At 39.8% G+C, this 22,630-nt stretch overlaps 1 protein-coding gene across 3 annotated transcripts in view; it reads right to left on the bottom strand.

Annotated features, from left to right (window-relative positions):
• MYPN (myopalladin) overlaps positions 1–22,630 on the bottom strand; it is a 64,838-nt gene that overhangs the window by 18,954 nt on the left and 23,254 nt on the right. For all 3 annotated transcript variants that reach the window (XR_011338013.1, XM_069864384.1, XM_069864383.1), the window contains 9 exons: positions 13,148–13,323; positions 11,529–11,580; positions 9,264–9,411; positions 7,718–7,789; positions 7,359–7,500; positions 6,426–6,449; positions 4,311–4,427; positions 3,211–3,580; positions 1,422–2,006 (listed from right to left, as the gene is read on the bottom strand). Coding sequence is in view for 2 of the 3 variants with exons in the window: in XM_069864383.1 (XP_069720484.1) it covers positions 1,422–2,006; positions 3,211–3,580; positions 4,311–4,427; positions 6,426–6,449; positions 7,359–7,500; positions 7,718–7,789; positions 9,264–9,411; positions 11,529–11,580; positions 13,148–13,323 (1,686 nt within the window). In the remaining variant the exon portion in view is untranslated. The remainder of the gene's footprint in view (positions 1–1,421; positions 2,007–3,210; positions 3,581–4,310; positions 4,428–6,425; positions 6,450–7,358; positions 7,501–7,717; positions 7,790–9,263; positions 9,412–11,528; positions 11,581–13,147; positions 13,324–22,630) is intronic.

Below are 22,630 nucleotides of genomic sequence, written 5' to 3'. Positions count from 1 at the left end.
ACTTCCACAGATATTCACAGACAGTCACAGATATTCTTCAGGTTCCTTCCTGCCCTTTTGTGCCCTCACTTTGATTCTCTCCCATGTAAAGATCTAGGTGTGAAAATCAGCATGATGAGCTTGAGTTACAGGAACTCAGCTCTGGGCTGGGACCCAGGAAAGGTGAGATGCAGAATACAATATTTAACTACTCTATAAATCTAAAGATTTATTTGGTAAAGCCTGTACAACAGTTATTAAAAATAAAGCACTTGGCAAGGGTTAAGTGTTGTTGATGCAAAGAGAACGGTGCTTGAGCACCATCTCGGTGGGGAGAACATGGGCAGTTGCAGTTGATTTTTCTTCCTGTTGCAACGTTGTGAAAGCAGAGTAAAGGCTTCAGTTGGGCAGAGTTAAAATCCTTGCTGTGAGCCTTATAACTTTATGATGTGTGCCAGGGCTGTGAAGACCTCTAGGCATGTGCCACAGGGTGACTGGGATTATGCGGCTGTGCTGGGCAGTTAGGAAGTGTGGGAGGAGGAGTGCGGTTTCTTGGCACTCCTCGGGGTGTCCCTCTGCTATGTGTGCAGGGACACTTTTCCCTGTTAGAAGTAGAGATTGGCTGATGTGGTACCAGCAAGATGGTTAGGAGATCGTGGCTTACTGTTGGCTACCACTACCTTGACGTCTACCATCAATAAAAGGGGGAATCTTCCTTACTTTGTGCAGAATTTGGATTTCTATAGATAACAAGTTGTATCAATCTACTGGTGCTAGCCGTGCTACTGCAGGGTTTGTGTAGCCCACGAACAGAATGCTTATTTCAACTCTACTAGTAAAGATGGAACTCTTAAAGCCACAACTTTTTCAGTAGGCCACTTCGTCACAGGAATCCTGCTCATTTAAAAAATTATGTGCAAACTGTTAACTCTCCTGAGATTTTCTGGGGGGACTTAAAATACAGAAGGTATTGCAGTCAGAAAAAGATCTCTGTATAAGTGATTTCTTAGATTTACCTGGACTAAGAAATAACTTACTTTATGAAGTACCTTTTAAAATTTTACTTGTTGCTTACAGTATGTAGAATGTTTTATAGCCCATATGGGCAAATGGTCTTAGGGTGACTTATCCTGCAAGCTCATGAAATTTCTTTGCTCCTATTAGTACAGTCTTATGAATCTCTGAGCCCCCAAATTCGTGTATGTATTTGTTTATAAACTCCCATTTCTCTGTCTCGAATTTATCTTATACATTGGTTATTCTATTATAGAATTTAGTGTCTCCTTCTTTCTTAACTGACTGAAAAGCTTGGATGAAAGGACCGGAATATATGAATAACTGGCTTTTGTATTTTATGAATGACCTAAACTTCAGTAAACTCCCAACTGAACCCTCGAACAGAAACGTATCCTAATTTGTTTGATGAGTATTTTGCTACTTACGTGGCTGGTGTACTTTTGGGCAGTCCCATAGCATTGGTCGATGGTGCAGTAGGAAGTGAAGGAAGAACAGCACTAAGGAAAGCTACTGGATTCTGAATCCGGCCAGTTGGGGACATAGGAGCAAGAGTCACGTTCTGCGGCTGAAACTGTTTTACGCTGGATGTATAAAGTGTTAACGGAGGCAACATGGACTCCTTAGGGCTTGGTAGAGACTGCTCATTTTTGCTTGTAAATCCTCCTGAAGACCTTGACTGGGCAGGTGGAGGATTTCCTGTGAAATTTTCCTTGTTATTTGTTCTTTGAGTTCCTTGAGGGATGTTGCTGTATGTCGCAACTGAGGAGCTAGAAGAGTAGCTGTTTGACAGCGTGGTTTGCGATGGCAGGTACTGCTTAGATCGGGAATAGCTGAAGGCTTGGGAAGCAGAGGCTTGGCTTTGCTTGTACATAGTCGAGGTGGACTGTTGATAGAGCGAAGTAGCAGAATTCAACAAAGCTGTGTTGAATGACAGCTCTCTTGCAGATGTCTGCACCTGCTGTTGTTCAAGCAAGACCTGGTTGTGGAGTTGTTTTAACTGGGTCTGATCCCTGTATATAAAACAAAGATGAGCAGAATTGGTCATGAGTCCTGAACTTGCCAGCTGACTACATATGTGACTTGCAAGAGAAAAATTATGTGTCCTGTGACACAATAAGAGGTAGGGGAAACCACTACAGGACATATTTTCTATGTCATGAGAAGCGCGTACTATTAGTTTGCTACTAAAATAAACTTATCTTCTTCTCCTCGTATTTGCCAGTGGCACAAATGCTTTTCATCTGAAAATTATTTGACTGAAGATGATTCTTACACACAAAACATAAATACAGATCTTATCTGCTCCCCACTTAAACACACTATGGCTCTGAAAGGAAATAGGGGCTTCATAAATTAGGAAGACTACTGCCTCAAGTTCTATCTCTGCTACATGGTGTGTAAGTTCTCTGCTCACTTGTAATGTTTATGCTATGAAATACAGTCCTGCTGAAGAGTACCAATGAATTACTCTATAAAGTCTTCCCTGAGCCTTTAGTTAAATCTTCTGCCTATTTAAGAAATGAAACGAAGGACTCAGCATGCTTTTGGTTAAACTAGATACAGGAGGTTTCAAAAATGCTGAAAAGATATTTACTAGTAACTGCAGTGTTAATTCCATAAATCATCCCCTAAGAAAGCTACACTACTTCTTTGAATTTCCCCTTGAGCTCCCAGTGCATTAATTGTGCAGGTGCTTTTCAGTTAAGTCGTTTCACATTTGCAAGTATTATATCTATTTTAGGAGGAGATTATGTTTTTGAGACATAGAAGTCATGAGGCCTGGCCTTTGGGACAATAGTTGCTAGCTCGTTGCTAGCCCATGACATGCGTAAGACTAAATATATCTGGCTTGGGCAAAATTGCATTGAGTGAGATATATCTGGAGAACCTGCTTTTATTCTGGCTGCATAAAAGTGGCATTGTTCACCTTTTGTTTGCAGCAGAGAACATTATGTAATTAAATAAAATTTCAAAGGGAAAACATTTTCCTCTCAAATCTGGACAATGCTTTTCCCAAGAGGGATATACAGAAAAAAAACCCTAGCTCTTTAGGAGATGTTTTCTAGGAGTCTGGTTAATTAGGCGAGCACCTTGAATACTGGCCATGTCTTTGTTTGGTGTTTGAGTTTTTTGCTCTAATGCAATAGTGTCCTGGTTTGTGAATACTGAATAATATTAGTGGTTCTCCTGAGACTTAAAATCTCTTTTACTTACAGCTTTGGTTTAGCCAGTACTGGCGGAGGCTCCTTGGATGGTGATGTTGGCTCTGGTACTTTCATGGGCTGTCCATTTATCCTCTCTTGAAAAGAGTTGGGTCTGATTTGGTTTGTAGCACCAGGTCCACCGTCTGATGATGATTCGCTTCCTTTATCATCCTCAGGCAGTTTGAAGTGCACACGGAGACCTATCTTGGAACTCGATCGGGGTTCATTGTGGTTCACAAGAACACCTTCAAGTTTAGGTTTTGGAGTTTGGTTTACTGCACGATGGGAAGGAGTATGTGGGGGAGACTGATGTTCAGCAGCAGTAAAGTTGACTGAGCTCGGGTTGTGAGGGGTAGCAGCATTACTACTGTCTTCAGATGCTGAAATAGCAAATATCAAACTTTTGGTGTTCTAAAATACCATAAATGATAGTGAAATGAAATCACAAATGTTACAGTTGCAGAAGCTCACACTGACATCCTTCCAGCTTTGGAAGGACAAGTTGTTTGACCTCATTAGTTTATCATATTTAAGAAAGGAATATTTTAAAGGTAGGGGAAAAAGAACCACAGTTGTAGCTTGGAAGATCCAGCAGTAGTGGTCTTCAGCCACATCCCCCGGGAATCCCACCAGCATCTTTGAAATACAAATTTCTTTTCAGAGACTTCTCTAACATTTTAGTTCTGAAGAACGCTGCCAGCACTAGAGCTGAATTGGAGTTGACGGTGCGCTCTGCTTGACTGTACTTTGCTCGTCGAACTGTCTAGTGCCTTGGCAGCGTAAATTGTGTAGGCGGTATGGAAGAGTCTGTTTTGAGGTTTCCTCCTCTAGGCTCTGCACCCCAGAGTTATTGAAACAGCAAGCCAGACAGTCCATACTGACTCCAGAAATGGCTGCTGCCCAGATCTTGAGGTCAGCAAGAGCTGTATTTTTGGAAAGCCTGCATGGGATTCCTTCCCTAATGTTTCTGCTTCCTTCACATTTCTACCAGGGGAAGGACACTTTGGAAAGACAGCAACCTGTGTGTCCAATAAGCAGCTTGGACTGCACAGTACAACAGCCTCCTCCGCTCTCCTTACTGGCAAGAAAAGGACTGACCCAGACTCTTACCTTTGACAGCCAGACGAGCTGTACTAGAAACCGTGCCGTATTTATTGCTTGCAGTGCAGGTAAAACTGCCAGAATCTTCTGAAAACACTTCAGCAATAACGAGAGTACAAATTTCCTCTGAAAAGCATCAGAGCAGTGTTACAACTTCAAGTGGACGCGGGTCGAACAAACCCACAAAGCCTTGACTGCCCTCAGGGACATTTCCTTAAGATTTTCCACCTTGCTGAGTTTGATTTTAATTTCATTTCAGTGTTATCAATTTTGGCAGCCTTTGTGTGCAGCAGCTGCTATCAGCATTGTTTGCAGCAACTGGTACCCTCTGTGCTCCAACATGCCCAATGGAAGGGAAGAACAGGTGTCAGCAGGGCTTGGGAAGCATTAGAAAACATTTTCCTGATCATGTGAAGCACAGCCTTTCTCTCTGAAGAGCTTAGAATTTAATTTGGAGAAATATAGTGTACTCTATACTCACAACTCACTAAAATACTAGTACTTTTATCTCTTGTTTGAAATACAAGTTATAATTAACTGGGAACAATGCAAGTGGAGTCACTCTGTAAGGTGAAGAAATACAAAACACATGCATAGAGGCTGGCAGTTTCCAGAAGTGCCAGTGCAGAGCCACAGGTAGGGGGGGATTGTGCTGATTGTGCTACTTTTTCACTTCTAGGTGAAGACTAACGGCCACCAAACTTGCGCTACCAAAATTGTACTAGCAAAATTTAAGTCTCGTCTTGAAAAATCAGTCTGGCCTTATGACGTTCCTGCCTGACCAGTATCTGGCATGTCTTGGCAGCAGGACCAGCTAATAAATACCTATGGCAATGGGATTTAAATCTTTCATTTGGCCGGGTAGCTGGGATGGGGAGGGAGACCAACACCTGAAGTGTGCTGAGACAGGGGCTGGTGTCATTTCTTCAACCAGTCAGGGACTATTGTGCTAGCATTTTGCAAGAAGCTTTCCTAAACCCCTGCAGGATGAGTATTTTATGAGTATTTCCATAGAACACTGTACCACAGTTAAACGTGATTGTTCCATGTCATCGCTGAAGAAAATCAAGTAGCAACAGAAAGATTATTTGCTAACAACCACAGGAGAATAATAGTTTATTCTAGTACTAGGATTACAGAACTAGTTTAAGGCATTATAGTATCTAGTTTATAGTACTTGGATTTGCCAACCACTGCATGCATGGAAATCCAGATTCCTTCTGAATGAGCAGCAGGTGATGGGGCAGTGACAACTGCACCCAACTGATGACCCTCTCAAAACTGCTTCACATTACTCAGCAGTGATGCCACTGGACAGTAAAGGAACAGCATCAGTGGGTTCTGGCTGAAGCTCCATTTATTCATTTCATTCCTAAGTCTCAGTGAGAGATATTGCAGAAAGAGAGAGTTTCTTTCAAGACACGTTTTGGGGTAAGAATCTTCTAATAGGGCAAAGAGAAGAGTTATGGAAGTTTGTACTACGTAAGAATTAATGGTCCTGTGGTAATTCTCTGTCTTAAGAGGGGCAGCTTTATATTTTTCAGTAGTGAAAAGCATGATGGCGAGAGGAATTGTCTCATGGAGAAGTGATCAAAATCCCTAAGGCCCCTTTGCTTAAATCATGCAGAGTGGCCTACATTCTACTTTGACCCTTGAAAAGAGCAAATCCAGCCACTTCTATAGGATTTGCTGATCTCAGGGGTGGAACACCTGATGTGATACTCTCATATTACGCTGGTAGGGAGCAAAGGGAATGGCTGACATGGTTAAACATCTGATGCAATGTTCCGTAACTGGTAGGCTAGATAAAAATAGTTCGGTCCTACATCATCTGGTGTGCTTCTGAACCTCAGATATACAGGGGACCCTGAGGAATTAGTTTTGTTCATCTTTAGCTTATAAGGTGGTAACATTTAGGTCCTAAGTCAGAGTTGGGTCAAAGCAGAATGGAAACATACAGAATTAATTCAAATTACATGATTATAGAATAGCCTACAGTGAAACGCATCTCGCTAATAGCTCTAGAACACAGGGAAAAGAAGAAATTATGTTAATTAAATTTTGTGAGGTTAAATCAGCACATTTGTATATTTAAAAAAGAATGAGCCTTTTAATGATCCTTACCTGGTTCAGCCATAGATCGTGGCTCTAAAGGGAAGAAGACCAGAATTAGTAAACTGAATATACTTACTTTTGCCATTATTTTTAAAGCACTAAATATGAAGCTTGTTCTTCTCAATACGATGGATACTCCTTTCGATACAATTTTCTGTTTAAGGGGCGATGGAGACAGCCAGGCCTTGCACTCCAGGGTATCTCAAATCCACTGAACAATACGAACACTTTTGAGAACTTATGAATAGGAAATAAATTCTGCAAGAAGTACTTTTCTGCAATCTTAGTGCTACTTTATTGTGCCTTGAAGACAGTTTCTGAAACTATTGCACACATGAAAGAACATTATTTCATGTAGGTTTGATTTAGTGAGGTCTTTAAGGAATTTCTATTGAGTTTTAGCAATTTCAGCATTACAGTGACTTACAAGGAAACTGCAGATGTTTGAACTGCATTTGAAAATTAAAGTATATTTTTACAACCTACCATGTGTCATATGTGCACATGTGTATGTGTAAGCATGATGATGTGTACATCATATTATTTTTGGGGATAAATGAGCAATCCACTGCCCAGAAGATCTATTAAAATAGCTCTTAACTGAAAGATGAGGGATTTATAGGCAATGGAACTCCACATAAATGGTGCAAACCCAAAAACAAACAGCAGAAGTAAGGCTGAATTAGGAAAGGACATTGAAGTGGCCAAGAGGTCAAAATAAAAGACAAAACAGTTCAATACTTTGGGGAATCTCAGATAAATACTACCTGTCCATTTGCAACTCATCCACATTTTTGGCTCCTGGAACACAGATTTATTGCCAGAAATATGGCTTATATAGTTCTTACCATTGTAAGAAGAAATTCAGAGCATTGCTATGTTAGCAATTTGGTTGCTTGCCTATATTTTATGAGACACAATATTTCCACACAAGAAACATACTTTTCTGTAATATCCTAAAATCTGGAGAGTCTTCTATCAGTGTTCCTTCTCTATACCATTCAACCTTTGGGGAAGGAGCTCCTTTCACCCGACATTCAAAGACAACAAGCTGCCCCTCAGAAGCTGAAATATCCTGTAACATCTAATGGAGAAAACGAATAGACAGTCAGTAAATGTCTTATTGGTCTGGAAGAAATACTGATTTAAGTAAGATTTCATAAAGCCATTTAAATTCTTGAATGGCTTAAGAAATGCATAATTTTTTTTTAATCTTGATAGCTAGAAAATGTTAACTAAATCTCCATACAATTAATTGACCTCTTTAGTTTTCAAGTGTGTCATAGATCAAAGGTAATTACCTTTGTAAACACAGGAGCAGCAATTATAGGTCTTCCATCCAGCCCTTGCAAATAGTTAGTGGGGCTTTGAGCCTGTAGATTGCAAAACATCACATGATGAATTGATCACTGGATAGTCTTTGAGATCCCTTCCAACCCAAACCGTTCTATGATTCTATGGTTCTATGATTCTATGATTCTTTGTCTAGGTGTGCAGAGGATGTTTTCCATACACAGGAGAAAATTTTTTTTTGGAGTGACACAAGAGAAATTTAGGTGAATGAAGTCTAAACAAAAATATTTAATGCAATGAATAAAAGTTGCTCTGTTGTAGACAACTGCTAGTGATCACCTTGCTTGAGTAATGAAAATGCTGTTCTTGCCTTATTGTTAAGTCAAGTCAAGTCAAGTCAAGTCAAGTATGTGACTGCTACTGTAATTCCTCTCCTTTGCCAAAACCAAAAAAATTGACAGAGGTGGAATAACACCCTACTGATCCTACTCAGTGAAATCAGAATGAAATTATTCTCCTCCGGGAAAATTTTCATATATAACTTGATTAATCAAGTTTTTCATTTTAGTGAAATGGAACAGTGGAATTAGTGATTTGGTATCTCAAGAAACAGAGTCAAATTTTTTATATGGTGCCTTATAAACCAATAAGATTAAAAGTGGTAATTTTTGAGATAACTATTTCTCTTGATTTAGGCAACCTCTGCCTAAATGGCAAAATGTCACAAAGGCTTAATTCTATTCACTTTGAAGTCAAAAGTAAACCTACATTACTTCACCTATTCAGTATCTGTTTATTGGTTATCACCTAGTTCTAGGCTGTAAACATTGACAAGGCAGCGTGAAGAGAGCTTCCCATTGACATTCCAATTTTATTTTTAAGTAAATGTGTCTCTTCTTTCCTACTAGGAAAGAATTCACAGTTATGAATATTCTGATAGTTTGCAACTAAAAGGACTTGAAATGCATGGCTACATTAATTAAAACCTTTTTGATATGGGTATCAAAATGTGATGTGGTAAATAAGCATATCTACATATAAAGCAAACACAGTAGTGAAACGATTCAGCTTAAAATAAGTTTCATTGAAAGAAAATGATTTCAAGTGAGTTCTGCAGAGAGGGAGAGGAAGAAGTCATGGGCTGCCACTATTGAGAGTGAACAAGTCAGTCTGCAATGCGAAGAGGCCAGTGAATTGACTTTTGCATCCAAGTGCCCTTCATGGCACGCAGTCTCTGACCTGCTGGAGTGCACACAGATTCCTGCCGCTGGCTGAGCTAGTGGCAGCTGCTCCTTCTGCTCAGTGCCGCGGAGATGCCTCCAACCTGGGGGTGAAAGCTCCCCTTCCCTTTGCCAGGTGCTTAAAGGTTAGCTAGGAGGCAGGATCTCTCTTCTGCTCATGCAACTACTGTATAGCTGTAAGGTTCAAAGCACAAGCTCAACAGCAAAAGCCCAAACTAGAAAGTTTGGAGGTTCTGAGTCACAAACCATAGAAGAAACATCTTCTTAAGGGCTTGCTTTAGGTCCTTGAAATTCACTGTATTGTCTCCCCTACCTTGTGAACTGGTGTTGACACAGGCTGGACAGGTACGGACACAGGCTGAACCATTGCAGGTGGCGCCTTGGAGGTTTCTTGATGCTTGGCTGCAGTTCTGACAGCAGGAGATGCTGTGGTCGAGGAGCTGTCAGCTGGCTTCGGTTTGCTGTGAAACGTTAACCAAAACCATGTTCTCTAATTGGAAGCTCTGTTTGTCCCTTAGTTAAGTCTGTCCCAGTTATACCTCAACCCCAGCCTCATTTGTGGGATTGAATTCCAGTTGATCGAAACTGATACACACTCCCAGGTAAACTGCATTCGGTAAGAACCAGACCGTATGTCCTGCCCCTTTAATCTCTTATACTTAATTCAGTTACACCAAATGTAATAAATGGCTTTGATTAACCCAGCTGTGGCTTGAAAGCTGCTCTTGCCAGCTCTGAATAGCATGAGAAAGCAGCGCTGCTTTCTTGGAGGACAATGCTAGTTTCTCTTGCAATGGCCCCTGAGTTTATATGAAGATTTGGGCCTATAGGTAATGAAAATACCGTAGTCTGCTTGGATACAGGTTCAATAATTTACTGCTGAACAACAACAAAAAGAGAGGTATGCTCTCTGACCAACATGTCGTGCAGTTTTGGTAGCACACAGGTTGGCACCTCTTCACTTCTTCTAGCTTGTTTCTATATGGAAGTGAAAGAGTTGATCCCATTTATTTTTATTGCTAATTAAAATAACGCAGACAATGAAAAGAAGGTCTTTTTATTCAATTTGAGGTATGCAATGCCTGCTCTCGAATGTACCAGAGGTGCCTCAAGGAAAGCCAGACTTCAAACCAGAGGAAGCCCTACTCAGGGTGAACACATGGTTGTTGTGATCACTGATTTCCCTTTTGAAATTTTGAACTTTTTTCCCCACCTGTTCTCATATTAATTCCCTTTCATTACAGGTGTTCAGATTCATGTGATGACAGCTAGAAGCTACGCAAAAATAAAGATACTCTCATTGTACCCAAACCTGATTTTTCATAATTCTGTCATTTTAAGGACATCCTGCTACAATGTCAGAGCAGTAATTTTTTTTTTCTAAGAAATAAAGAAAATAATGCATCACTTGACAATTTAATGAGGTAAGCAATTTAGAGATGCCATCATCAGGATCATGGTCAACACTGTATTAACACATAACGAGATGAATAAAGAAAACTCTATGCCTGAGACATTTGGAAAAGTCTGAGCTAGAACTGTGAAAAACAGCACTTTGTCCCAGAACCTTTGAGATCTTCTTGATCTTAAGTTTTATATTAAGCCCTTACATTTATAAAAGTCCATAAACCAATCCAGTCTGGAGTATTTTATGATTTTGAAGTGAAAATCACCTAATACAGGATTTGCTGTCAGCCTGAGGTCTTCAGACAAACACAGCGTGGTGTTTTGTATTTGCATTTTAAAAGCAAATGACATTTGTAATAAGTATAAGCCTCCTCGATAAATAATGGAAAAAAACCCCAACCCAAGGTGCATAAGTCTATCTGATGAAAATTTCCTCTTTATAAAGCACTAGTTGCTTTTGGGGTTGAATTAACGCATACAACAGAGTTCAAAATAAAAGACTCATTATTTTAGTTTTCAACCAGTCTCCTTTCCAGCAATATAAAGACTTTGATTATGAAAGACAGATTTTAAAAGCACTGGATCATGTTCTAAACGCACAGTGAATGGATTTCAGGTAGGAAAAAAACTATTTCCCAGGTTTTCGATTGTTATCTGACACATTTTCTTCCTTTTTATAATTAAGTAGTTTTTTATACCCGTATTAATATGTATTCATTTCCTTATCTTAAATCTAAATAATCCATGCTGTCTCCTGCCAAAACCTTCATCACATACCATATTTTCATGCGAGAAATGTTACTACACCGTTTTTCCAAGTCAGATGCTTAAATCAGCATTTAAGTTGGGTCCAGTCAAACGGCATGTTTTAGTAAATTAATTTTAATGGTTTAATCTTTAAGATAACACATTTCTTCTTATGTTTATATTTAATGTTAAAGTTTCAATTCTTAAGCTAAATTTGAAAGCATATAAGCCAATGTGGTTTTGCTCCATACTATTTGTTAAGCAAACAAACAAACAAACCCCAACCCAACCAGTCCAAACAAATCCCAACCAAAAGCCTAATGTGTTGGAAGTGGCAAAATATTAATGGAAATGAAAATGTCTGCACTTGCGGTTTTTTTTTAACTGTAAGAAATACAGAAGATGTAATTGATTTCAAACTTACTGATCCATTTCGTCTTTGATGATTTCACCGTCAGAGTCAGAAGAAGAGACTCCTATTGAAAAGGAAAAAAAATACATGTAGCAGATGGAGTTTTGGACAAGTTTATCTATGACTAGTACAAACCTTTAAGCAAATTTCCTCTAGAGCATTCTAAGGATATATATTACAAAGCTATGGCAGAAGACAAGATGCCATTGCAGGGGAAATGAACTGATCTCGCGTGCCGTGGGAGGTGCAGACCTGCTGTTGGCATAGGGCAGAGTGGAATGAGGTGCAACTAAAATGAGGAAAAATGTGTACCTGGCTCTTCCTCAGATTCTCTTTAAAATGCCACTAGTATGATGCAGTCTGTAATTGCTGCTGTGAATCAAGCAGGAGCCTTTTTTCCCCAGATCCCCAATACTACCATTTGTTTTCAAAAAAAAAAAAAAAAGAGAGACTTGGAATCACAGCTATTATTTGTAAACTAGTGCCTTGTAGCACAGCTGGGAGAAGTTACCAGCTTGGTTTACTAACAGCTGTCTTGCTGAGACATTTTACACTTCTGATTCAGCCTTCACCGCATTTGGAATGTACATATTCTCTGCAGTTCTGCCAGTCAGCATCTCCATCGGCCACCGAGCTGCGGAGAAGCAGCCCTTGGCCCCAGTCTCGAGAACTAGTAAATCCCTGCCAAGCACAGACATCTCCCATTAATGTCAGGGGCAGTGCAGATACCAAAATAGGATTCGTCCTTTCATCGTCAGATTAGAGATGTGAAAGAACAACAACGGTGGAGCAAAATTAACCTTGGGTTAAAGTAGGGTAGGCGTTTTAATTTGTGAGTGGTCCCACTGGTGACAGTGATGGTGCTCACTGTATGTTTATCTGCTTGAGAAAGGGAAAAAAAGGACTAAAGGGAAAAGAAAAGATTCTATGTGTTTTAAATATTTTAGATTTGTAATCCTGCTAGCCCAGTGATGGATGCAATCTGTAACCGTATCTGAAAAAAGTGTTAAAAAGAAACAAGCTTAAGCCAAGCAGGATACGTTAAAAAGCACAAGGAGAAAGAAGAGAGACACATTTCTATTTGCAACATCTCTTGTGCAAGTAAAATATCAAATTGTTGGCACATTTATTTTGGTTACAAGGTCCCAATAAAGGTTTAAGGATGAAGCTATCCTATATTCAATTTGTACTAATGACTGTAGGGAAAAGGAACTGATAAGAATAAGAGACAAAGTTTAGATTCTTATATTTTTGTAGAGTACTACAGACAAAAAACATAAGGAGACATCAGAATCTGAATGTTTCTAGACATCGATCACAGAATCACTAGGTTGGAAAGGACCCACTGGATCATTGAGTCCAACCGTTGATCTTGCAGTGAGATATATATATATCATGTCTGGAAGCAAAACAATAAAACTATATGTAAAGGACAGTTGCTTGTCTGTAGGGTGTTTTACAGAGCTTTTACAGAGAAATAATAAATATATTAATAATGGCAAAAAGTGCTGACTCCCTGCCATGTATTTTTTGTGACAAATCTGTTACACAGTGAATGCACAAAATACATAATTGTATCTTAATCCTATATGACAAATTTCAACTCGAAATCTCCACAATTCTCACATTACCTTCTATGTAAATCTCTGCAGAAGTGGAGTCCGTTCCATAGATGTTTGAAGCGAAGCACGAGTAACGTCCTGTATCCTCCTCAAAAGCTTCAACAATAATCAGTGAGTGTTGATCACCTGCCTGGATAATTTGAATGTCTGGTGAGTTTTCAAGCTCCTTCCCTTCACAGTACCACCTGCAAGACAAAAAAAAAATAAAATCTTTTATTAATGCAAACAACCTGACAACTTGGATCGTGGTATTTGAAGTCTTTCTGAGATAAGATGGGTGAGTTTTAGTCTGAAGGTTCTGACAGAGATCTGCAGGGAAGAATTAAATCAACTGTTGTAGGAATGAAATGTTTATGATTTTCATAATATTCAGTCAGAGCAAATAATAGAGCTCCTTTCTTAGCAGTATTTAAATATGCTACCAAACTAGTTTATGTAAAGGACTCTAGCATGTATTTTTCTTGATATAGTGATTTCAGGAAAGTAGAAGAGCTCTGAATTTGGTACACTATCAGTCCAGCTCTGAATTTCAGTTGAGGTACGTTAAGAGCTATGTTGTGGGAAAAAAACCAAACCTATGAGAGAGTCTATTTCAAAGGAAACCCACAATTTAATAGAGGTATAATGTAGAATTGCAAAAAGGAACCTGCAAGGGACTACGTGGCATGAAGGAGTACAGCTCTGGAACTTAAATGCTGATTGCATAGCTAAGGAGTAAACCATGCACTATTTGTGCACCACCAGTCCTAGCTGTCCAACATGGCTTTCTTAAAGTAGACATGGCATTCCGCAGCCCATTTTGAGCTGCACATTACTGTAATCTGTAGCTGTACAGTAAACTGACTTGAATGTACAGCTTGGAAACCGTACAGGTCTGCCTGTTACGGAGGGAAGCTCTTGCACTGCAGAAGGAATCATACTGCTTAACACAATTTCCCCTTTTAGAAAGGCAAACCTTTGTAGCTTGAGAGCTAGAACTTAAAAGTCTTGGTTCATTCCTACATCTGCTTGCTTGTACTCTTTTACAAGCTGCCATTGTAACTGGAATTGAAAATGGGCCACAGAAAATACTTGCATGAATTTAACATTTTCCATTGCAGTGGACAGTCACGTAGTAAAGATCTTCATGGTAAAAGAGGATGCCAGCAGGGTGTAAAATGTCCCAGCTCTCTTCCCTGGTATTTCACAGCTGAAATACATCTTTGTTTTACTAAAATACATGAACATCCTTCTTGCAGGGTGTTACCGTTGAGAAGCTGGGACTGCTTTATGTGGAGAACTTCAGCTGAAGTTACTAATTTCTCTTCCATTTCAGCCCTAGAGCTCTGATAGACAAGGTCCTGCAGACCCGGCAGCAGTACTTAAAAATGTTAAAATCCTGATGCTGACTTACTTGCTGGAGGTTTCTCACTCTGAAGTGAGGATGGCAGGTTCAGGTGTGCTCCCAGTCCCAGCTGCCTTAGTTCAGGTCTAATGAAAATGGGTTTGCACCAGGATGCTAATCATGGATCTAGGATAGCTCACTGATATGAATTCTGGGAGTCAGGAGGCTACAGCTGCATCTTAAATTGCCACAGGTGTTTGCTTGAACTCAGTGTGAGACACAGTGTTGAAGGAGTGTTCCTCCATCCCTTTGAAGTTTGACACAGTTCATTTGCTAGGTTTTCTACCACTTTGTGGGTAAAATGGGATTCTCTGAGGTACATTCTGTCATTGGGAACCTGCCTAGAACAGCCCTTTACTCCAGGATAGCTTTTGGCAGCCCTCTGTACTGCTTCTCAGAACTCTGTGGAGCTTATGGTGCTTCACAATACAGTTGTAAGCACTGTTCTGGGTATAAGCAAAACCGTACAACATGCAGCACCTTTGGAAATTTAAGAGACAGCTGTCGCCATAGAACCATAGAATAACCAGGTTGGAAGAGACCCACCGGATCATCGAGTCCAACCATTCCTATCAAACACTAAACCATGCCCCTTAGCACCTTGTCCACCCGTGCCTTAAACACCTCCAGGGAAGGTGACTCAACCACCTCCCTGGGCAGCCTCTGCCACTGCCCAGTGACCCTTCCTGTGAAAAATTATTTCCTAATGTCCAGCCTAAATCTCCCCTGGCGGAGCTTGAGGCCATTCCCTCTTGTCCTGTCCCCTGTCACTTGGGAGAAGAGGCCAGCACCCTCCTCTCTACAACCTCCTTTCAGGCAGTTGTAGAGAGCAGTGAGGTCTCCCCTCAGCCTCCTCTTCTCCAGGCTAAACACCCCCAGCTCTCTCAGCCGTCCCTCATAAGGCCTGTTCTCCAGCCCCTTCACCAGCTTGGTTGCTCTTCTCTGGACTCGCTCCAGAGCCTCAACATCTTTCTTGTGGTGAGGGGCCCAGAACTGAACACAGGATTCGAGGAGCGGTCTCACCAGGGCCGAGTACAGAGGGAGAATAACCTCCCTGGACCTGCTGGTCATGCCGTTTCTAATACAAGCCAAGATAAAAGCCACTCGAAATAGAGTAATAGCATTGACACATATTGCAGGACGCCAGGTGAGGTAGCACATAGTATAAGAAGTAAGAATTTACTGAGTGTTCTGGCTCAGAGTACAACTCCACCTAACCCAGCAAGCTGTCCTGATGTGGCCAAAAGCAGACACATGGAACAGCATAAAAGCAGAGTGAGTATAGATATATACATGTCTGTTTGTTCATGTATTTCTCCAGAGTATCTAACAATTCTCTTTTTCATCTTTTTATCTGTATCTTTTATCTGTATCTTTTACCTATCATTCTCTTTATCTTTTTAAAAGGTGTGAAGCAGTGTTTAAAAATAACTTTAAAAAGGTGAAATCACTGGTTTAAAAATAATTATTTCTGAACTACCTCTTTTCTAAAGGATTTCACTGTCACACTACCAGCACCATTTTCTTCTACTAGATCAGATCATGTTTCTTGACTAACACTTAGTTTGCAAATCCTTTTTATAATATTTTTGTCATCTTTATCTTAAAACAATTGGTTCACACTTCCATTCAAAATATATTTTCTTTAAAGATAAAGATCTTTCTAGCTTCTTCTCATGAAGACATAGTGTTCATATTCCATAATTGTCCACTCAGCAACCTTTGCATCTTCTAATAAAAACAGAAGGAACAACTACTTCTGTTGTAGACTTTGCCCAAAGTGATTTGCACAGATCTGGTATTTTCCCCAGTAATAATTAGATAGAGTGGGATTTTTTTTTTACTGACTTCCCAGAAGCACATATCACGTTTGCTTTTTTTCTGTTCAGTGATGTTTATAAACATATAGATACAGACATCATAACTTGTAGAGGGGTCCTTGCTATCCAGAACACAAACATCTGGGATGAAGGAACAACTCTACCATGAGTAAGTAGAGGAGATGCTTAGCAGGGCCAAGGGAGAAGCATGGTGATGTGCTTTACAGGGGTGATTGGAAAGGTCCTTTGGGATTGATCAGTGCCATTTTTAAGTTCCAGACCGAGAAATTATAGAGGATTTTTATGATCCTGAAGAGGGATTTTTTTTTATTCTGTGTGCAATAGGGTTTGTTCTTCTCTTGTTTTCAAGATTTGCAACTGGTGTTAATTGACAATAGTCACATTTTCAGGAGAAAAGACTGCAGGTTCATGCACAGTTGTATGACTACAAGCACAAATTTGGTGTATGAATGTACAAGTTGCTTTTTAGATTTGTAATTCACGTAGGCAACTGTGTACTTTGGGAGGTGAGTCACGGCACTTACTCACATCTTTTTATATACCTCGCTCATGCCTCTTCCTTACAACGTGGCCTTGTTTTAGCATGTTAACTTTAGCAGATATGGAGAACTATTAAAGAGAATACCCATGTTTTAGGATTTGATCTCATTTTCATGAGCATCTTTTCAGAACTCTAAAATACCTTATACAGCACAGTGATATTATATGTTTGTGTCCTCTCAAATGTGGCTCCTCACTCGAGTGACAGATAAAGCAAATCACATTACACAAAATGTTGTGATATGATCATCAGTGAGATAGAAGAACTCTTTGTGTTACTACTGGTCAGCTTTTCCTATTAACCCATTGTGTTTGGGCACAGATAGGTCTGTAGTGGATGCCTTTGTGAGGCACAGCTCTAATTTCCCACAAGCAAATTTCAAAACACCATTTAAGTTATCTCTTCTTGTTATTTTAGTATCATGTGAGCAGTGTATTTCTATAGTAGACTCAGACAGCAAAGACCTCTCTTGAGCCACAAAACATACAATTATTTTTACCATTGACTAAAACAAAATTTGCACCGTAAGTGATTTAGAACTTCAGGAATAAACTTCTTTTTCAGACCTTTGTTTAGTCCTCCTATGCAGTGTGTTCTTCAGTCAGTATTTTCACCATAATGTTAAAATATTTTGAGATTAAGCTGAGAAAAAGAGTGTTCACTGTCTCCTTGCAATGCTTATAAAGGAAAAACAATTAAAACTAAGCTTTATGTAAACCTGTGGTATGGCCATATCTACTCCTTGCTTATTAACACTTTATTTTATTCTTACCATCAAAACATTGTACGTGGTAGCAATGAAATGTCAGTTCCAAGGGGAGTTCTGACATTGAGATACGTGTCATGACTGAAGTAGCAATAGTCTCTGCCACTGACATTTCATTCCTGCCATGAATTTTAATGATAGCTTCATCATACAAGGCAAGTTCACATTAAGCACAAGCAGTGTCATGCACTGTGCCAAATTCATTGTAGGTCTTAATCCATTGGCTTGACTGGAGTTGCATGTAAGAGAAGTTTGGCTCTCTGTGCTTCGAGCACTAAGACAGAAAAATGTTTTCATTTGACAACCAGGAAGAAAAAGTTTTCATCCGTTTTATGTGGCTTCAGAGTCTCTAAAGATCTGTGATTACTTGCAGCTGTAGTCCCCTTAGACAAAGAAGCACTAAAATGCAGTTTTTAAGATTTGTATGCCTACGTCAAAGAATCCTTTCATGGAAACCTTATGACATACAGCCTGTTTTTAGAACATCAAATCCTCATGACACTTCCAGGATAGCTGTGGATGCCAAACCATGCAATGTGATTCATAATTAAAATTAACCTAGGAGTGATGTGCCAAACAGTTTGGAAAAATGTAGGCACCTCTGAACTTCAGGGAATAAGGAGTGATCTCCACAAAGAGAGGAGTGACTGTCACACCTATCATTACTCATATAGAAACTGAGCTGTAGAAGGAAGCATGAGAAGATGATCAAAACACTTCCCTTAAATGCTTATTTCTAATCTGCAGTAGAGTCAGAGTAATCAGCTAGTAATTGTAGTAGCTCTCTTTAATTGCAACAAATGTTTGAGCTAGCTGGAGGCCTATGTACTGTAGTATCAATCGTTGTTCCTTTCTTCTGTGTCACTGCATTCAGCTGATGATATTGAAAAAGGGGTTAGATTTCACTGAAACTTCTTCTAGATGGGTAGGCTCAATGAGCTGCCTCCAAAGTCTGGGCTTGTTACATCAAGGCTGACTTATCTTAGAAAGTAGCTGGATGGGTCTATCTGTATTCAGCCAAGTAGGATTTAGCTTTCCATATACCAGTATTTCAAATCAGTTCCCACTTTCTTCTCTTGCTGTACCATCTGATTTTCTGTCCATCAGTGAGTCCTCGTGTCTGCCAGACAGTGACATACCAAGCCTGTAAATTATACTATTTTATCATCGCCAGTGATATTTTGACCCTGATCCTTTATGAATGTCATTTACACCATTTTTTACATCATCAGCTTTGTTCTGTACTGTCTTGCTTTCAGACATGGTATCTGTCCATCCTGTTTTCCAGTCCTTTCCATTCCTGTGATCAGCTTCTTTCTAAATCCCCTGTCTCTAATTTCTCTTTTGTAATCCCCATTACATCAGTTTAACCATCCGATTGCTCCTAGTGTTGACTGAGAAATCACATTACAGAGCTTGTTGAAGCTTGTGCTTGTTTCACAACGTCCTCGGTTCCCACAGAGCCACTTCTGCATTGTAAGAGTATATACTATAAGCATTATAAATAAGTTGGGATTCCTTTCTGTGGCTAGGAAGTCCATTTAAAGTCAAGGGGCACAAGCAAGCATGCATTAACACATGTGTGTCCAAGGGATGCTTGCTTACTGAGCTTGGTCATTCTGCTAAGTTGAAGGAATAAGAAATAATGCTTTAAAGCCAGCCAGCTTCATCAGTCACTACCTCACCAGTTAGTCCTCTCCTGGAACTACTCATTTTTGTATTTGTCTTGCTTATCTGTTAGAATTCTTCTCTCTTTGCCCAGCTCCACAAATACTGAACTAACTCACTGCAAACCTTGGAAAACTGTTACCCTCAAAGCAAGATGGTTGTCAGTTTTGAGCCCAGTTTTGGACACAGTTCTGTAACTGTGGCCAACAAGAAGCTTCCTTCACTATTTAGGAAGCTTTGCACAGCAGATCAAAGGCAAGCACTGTTTTTAGTGAAAAAACCTGCAGTCTCTTGGTGCCTGTGGCTAATGGAACACATACCCCAAAGTACATTACATTCTCTGGTTTCCTTGCCTGCAGCAGTGACTAAAAAGGCCACAACCATTGGAAACACATGAATATTTATCAATCAGACAAGTGATTTTTTTTCATCCTTTCTTAATTTACTCCTACACATTGGTGGAGTTGAAAGAATCTTGGATGAACACAGCAGAAGTTTTGTAAAGAAACAGTTATTATCAGGAAACTCTGTTCAAGCAGCTAATGTTCCCAGCGCTCTCCTTAATACAGCACGTTCATACACACACATGCACAAAAACACAATGAGAGGAAGAGTTCAAGCTAACTCCCCTGTGATTTATCTTTTATTTGTTAGTTTAAATCATAAAACCAGAAGCTGAGCCTGATCTTTTTTTTGAGCCTGATTTTTTTGAGCTTGACTACTTGAGACTGATTTTCCCTATAGGACTTCTTTCTCCCTGTCCCTACTTCCACTGCCCTTGAGGCATCAGCATGTGAGTTCTGGGCTTCTGTGTTGGCTCCTCTAAGACCTCGCTCTGGCTACAAGCATGAGTCAGTAAACTAAGCCTGAATTTCTGTTTGGAGCAATCCAGTGACTGACAACAGTGTATCGTCATTGGAAAAGTCTGATGGATACTTATTCTATAAAAGCGTAGCAGCTCCTGTGTTGACTGTCATTCACATAGACAAGTTATTTTCCTATTTCAAAGAAACAAAATTAAATGTTGAAACAGAAATTTCAATGGAGAAGCTTCAGTTTTCTCGGGACAACACTAGACCCTATTTGCAAAGATACTTGTCATCCAGTTCTGTGGAATCAAGCGGCCCCCGAGCTGGGTGTGCAGGCATCCTGGCCATCCCTGGATACTCCATGAGGTGACTCATTGTTCCTGGGTTCTCCAATCTGCCCTTGCGAGGCTTCAAAGACTTTATAGTGTCAGCTTCTAATTCAGATGGTTGTTAAATGCCTAAAGTTAGATGGCACGGACACCTTGCCACCGTGTGCCAGCGGCACGGGCATGAGGTGCTGTTATAAGGATGGCAGCGTGGCCTTCTGGAGAAATACATAAAATTAACATTGTGTGGTGGAGTGTATGCCTGTAAACAAGAAATTCAGTGTCACCTTTTCTGAATACAAAGAAAGCCAGATTGAGTTTGGGCACCGGTCTGTATATGTAAGAGATTATTTCAGTTGTTTTCTTTGTGTTATAAACTATGAAGAGATGAGAGAAAACAAAATTATTTCTCATGCCCAGGCATCCTTCTGACCATTTTAATATAAAACAGATTTATTATGGTAAATGCCTGGAGAAGTAAGTCTCAGAGTCCTTAAGAGCAAGAGAAGTGTTCAGAGAGTGTTGCTAATATCTGGGGGATGGTGATAGTTCCTGCCTGTTTCCCATCAACTCCCCCAAAGTTCTGGCACTGTTTTATCTTTTAATCAGAGTCCTCTATGAATTTAAGGGCTGAACCCAATATAACACTTCTAATTGCATAAGTTCCACTAAGTTAATGCCTCAAAATTATTAATTCAAGCAGTGAGTTTAGACATGAAGCATGGTAGAAAGCATAAAGGTATTTCCTCCAGCTTTAGAACAGATTCCTCTTCTCTAAATAAATTATTTAGTCGTTTGAAAGTTCACATTCCTGTCATGGACCCTGCATGGCACCGTGAGGCAAGGACTGAGAACCTACATGTTCCTACTGAAGACACTTGTGGGGCAAAATGCTCTGGCAGTCACAGTTCAGGGATCCTGTGAACTCAGTAACTTCTTGCCTGTCCATAACAAGAGGATTCATTTGTAGATCCTTGTTCCTACATACTGAACAGAGCGTTGTAAAAGCTTCTTCCTTCTGAGATGTGTCAGAAATCCAAGGGAGTGGAAAACAAAGATTCTTTACCACAAAAATCTTTGGAGCTCCTGTCTTTGGATGTTGAAGTAGTTTTCATTTGATGATTGTGCCTATTAGTTCAGGGAGAAAGGTGATAAAAGGTGTTGATTGCAGTAGAAGTGGCAGTACTGCTTACTCAGCATTGTTGAAGTATGCAGTGAAGACAATGAGCTGACAATTGGAAACAGAGGAGCATCTGTGAAGCACAGAGTCCTTTAATTGGATGCTGAAGATGCAAGTAGTTCTTTTCAATATTCAGAAAAGCAACACAGATTTCCAAAATGCCTAGAAAAGGGCAGGTAACCATCTAAACTAAGAGTTTCTGTTGATGAAACTGCAGATATCAGGATGCAAATATGTATAGTATGTCTCTAAAAGACAGATAGGGTTTTCCTTTCTGTTGGATCGGTACAGCCCCAGAAAGGACATAGAGTTCCACTGCTGTAAGGGAGAGGTAAATCTGACTAATGAGCTCTATATGAACAAATTTAGATTTAGGAAGACTGATGAGATCTAAGAATTTTCAAGACAAATTTGAAAGTTACAATAATCTGTTTCTCATTCCATTAATGTCATTGATGAATGAAGTGTAGCTTTTCCACATTTCCCTTCAACTCCAGTGATCTTTGCAAATGTTACTTACTTAACTTCCAAAATTCTCATAGATGTAGGGGGAAACTGAAGCAGCAGAATTAGCAGGCTAGGCACACAACACGATAAGGGTAAATTGATAAAAGTGTCTTATACTTGATAAAACAGAAATATTTCTTTTTCTAAGGCCACAGCAGAACCATTGTCAGAATCTGAGTTAGAACAGAGCTGCTCCTGTTTTTTTGTATAACTTAAATGAACTCCTTTCCTCTCTGTTTGTGTGTGGATGGTTTTGCTTTATAGGATCCTATGTTCACTCCTCTCAAATACCTTCAGACAACAGTGTGAGGTATCATGGCCCTCAGTGTTTTTAGTTGGTTTACACCATCAGTCTTGATTTCCATAAAGATAACTTAACATGTCCCACTGAGGAGTTAGCACTTTCTTTTAATTATGGTGGTACAGTATATGAAAAACAGTTCTCTAAAATTCAAAGAAACAAGTATGTC

The sequence above is a fragment of the Phaenicophaeus curvirostris genome, chromosome 9 (genome assembly GCF_032191515.1).
Source record: "Phaenicophaeus curvirostris isolate KB17595 chromosome 9, BPBGC_Pcur_1.0, whole genome shotgun sequence".
Taxonomy (NCBI): Eukaryota; Metazoa; Chordata; class Aves; order Cuculiformes; family Cuculidae; genus Phaenicophaeus; species Phaenicophaeus curvirostris.
This window is presented reverse-complemented; position numbering and strand designations above follow the sequence as displayed.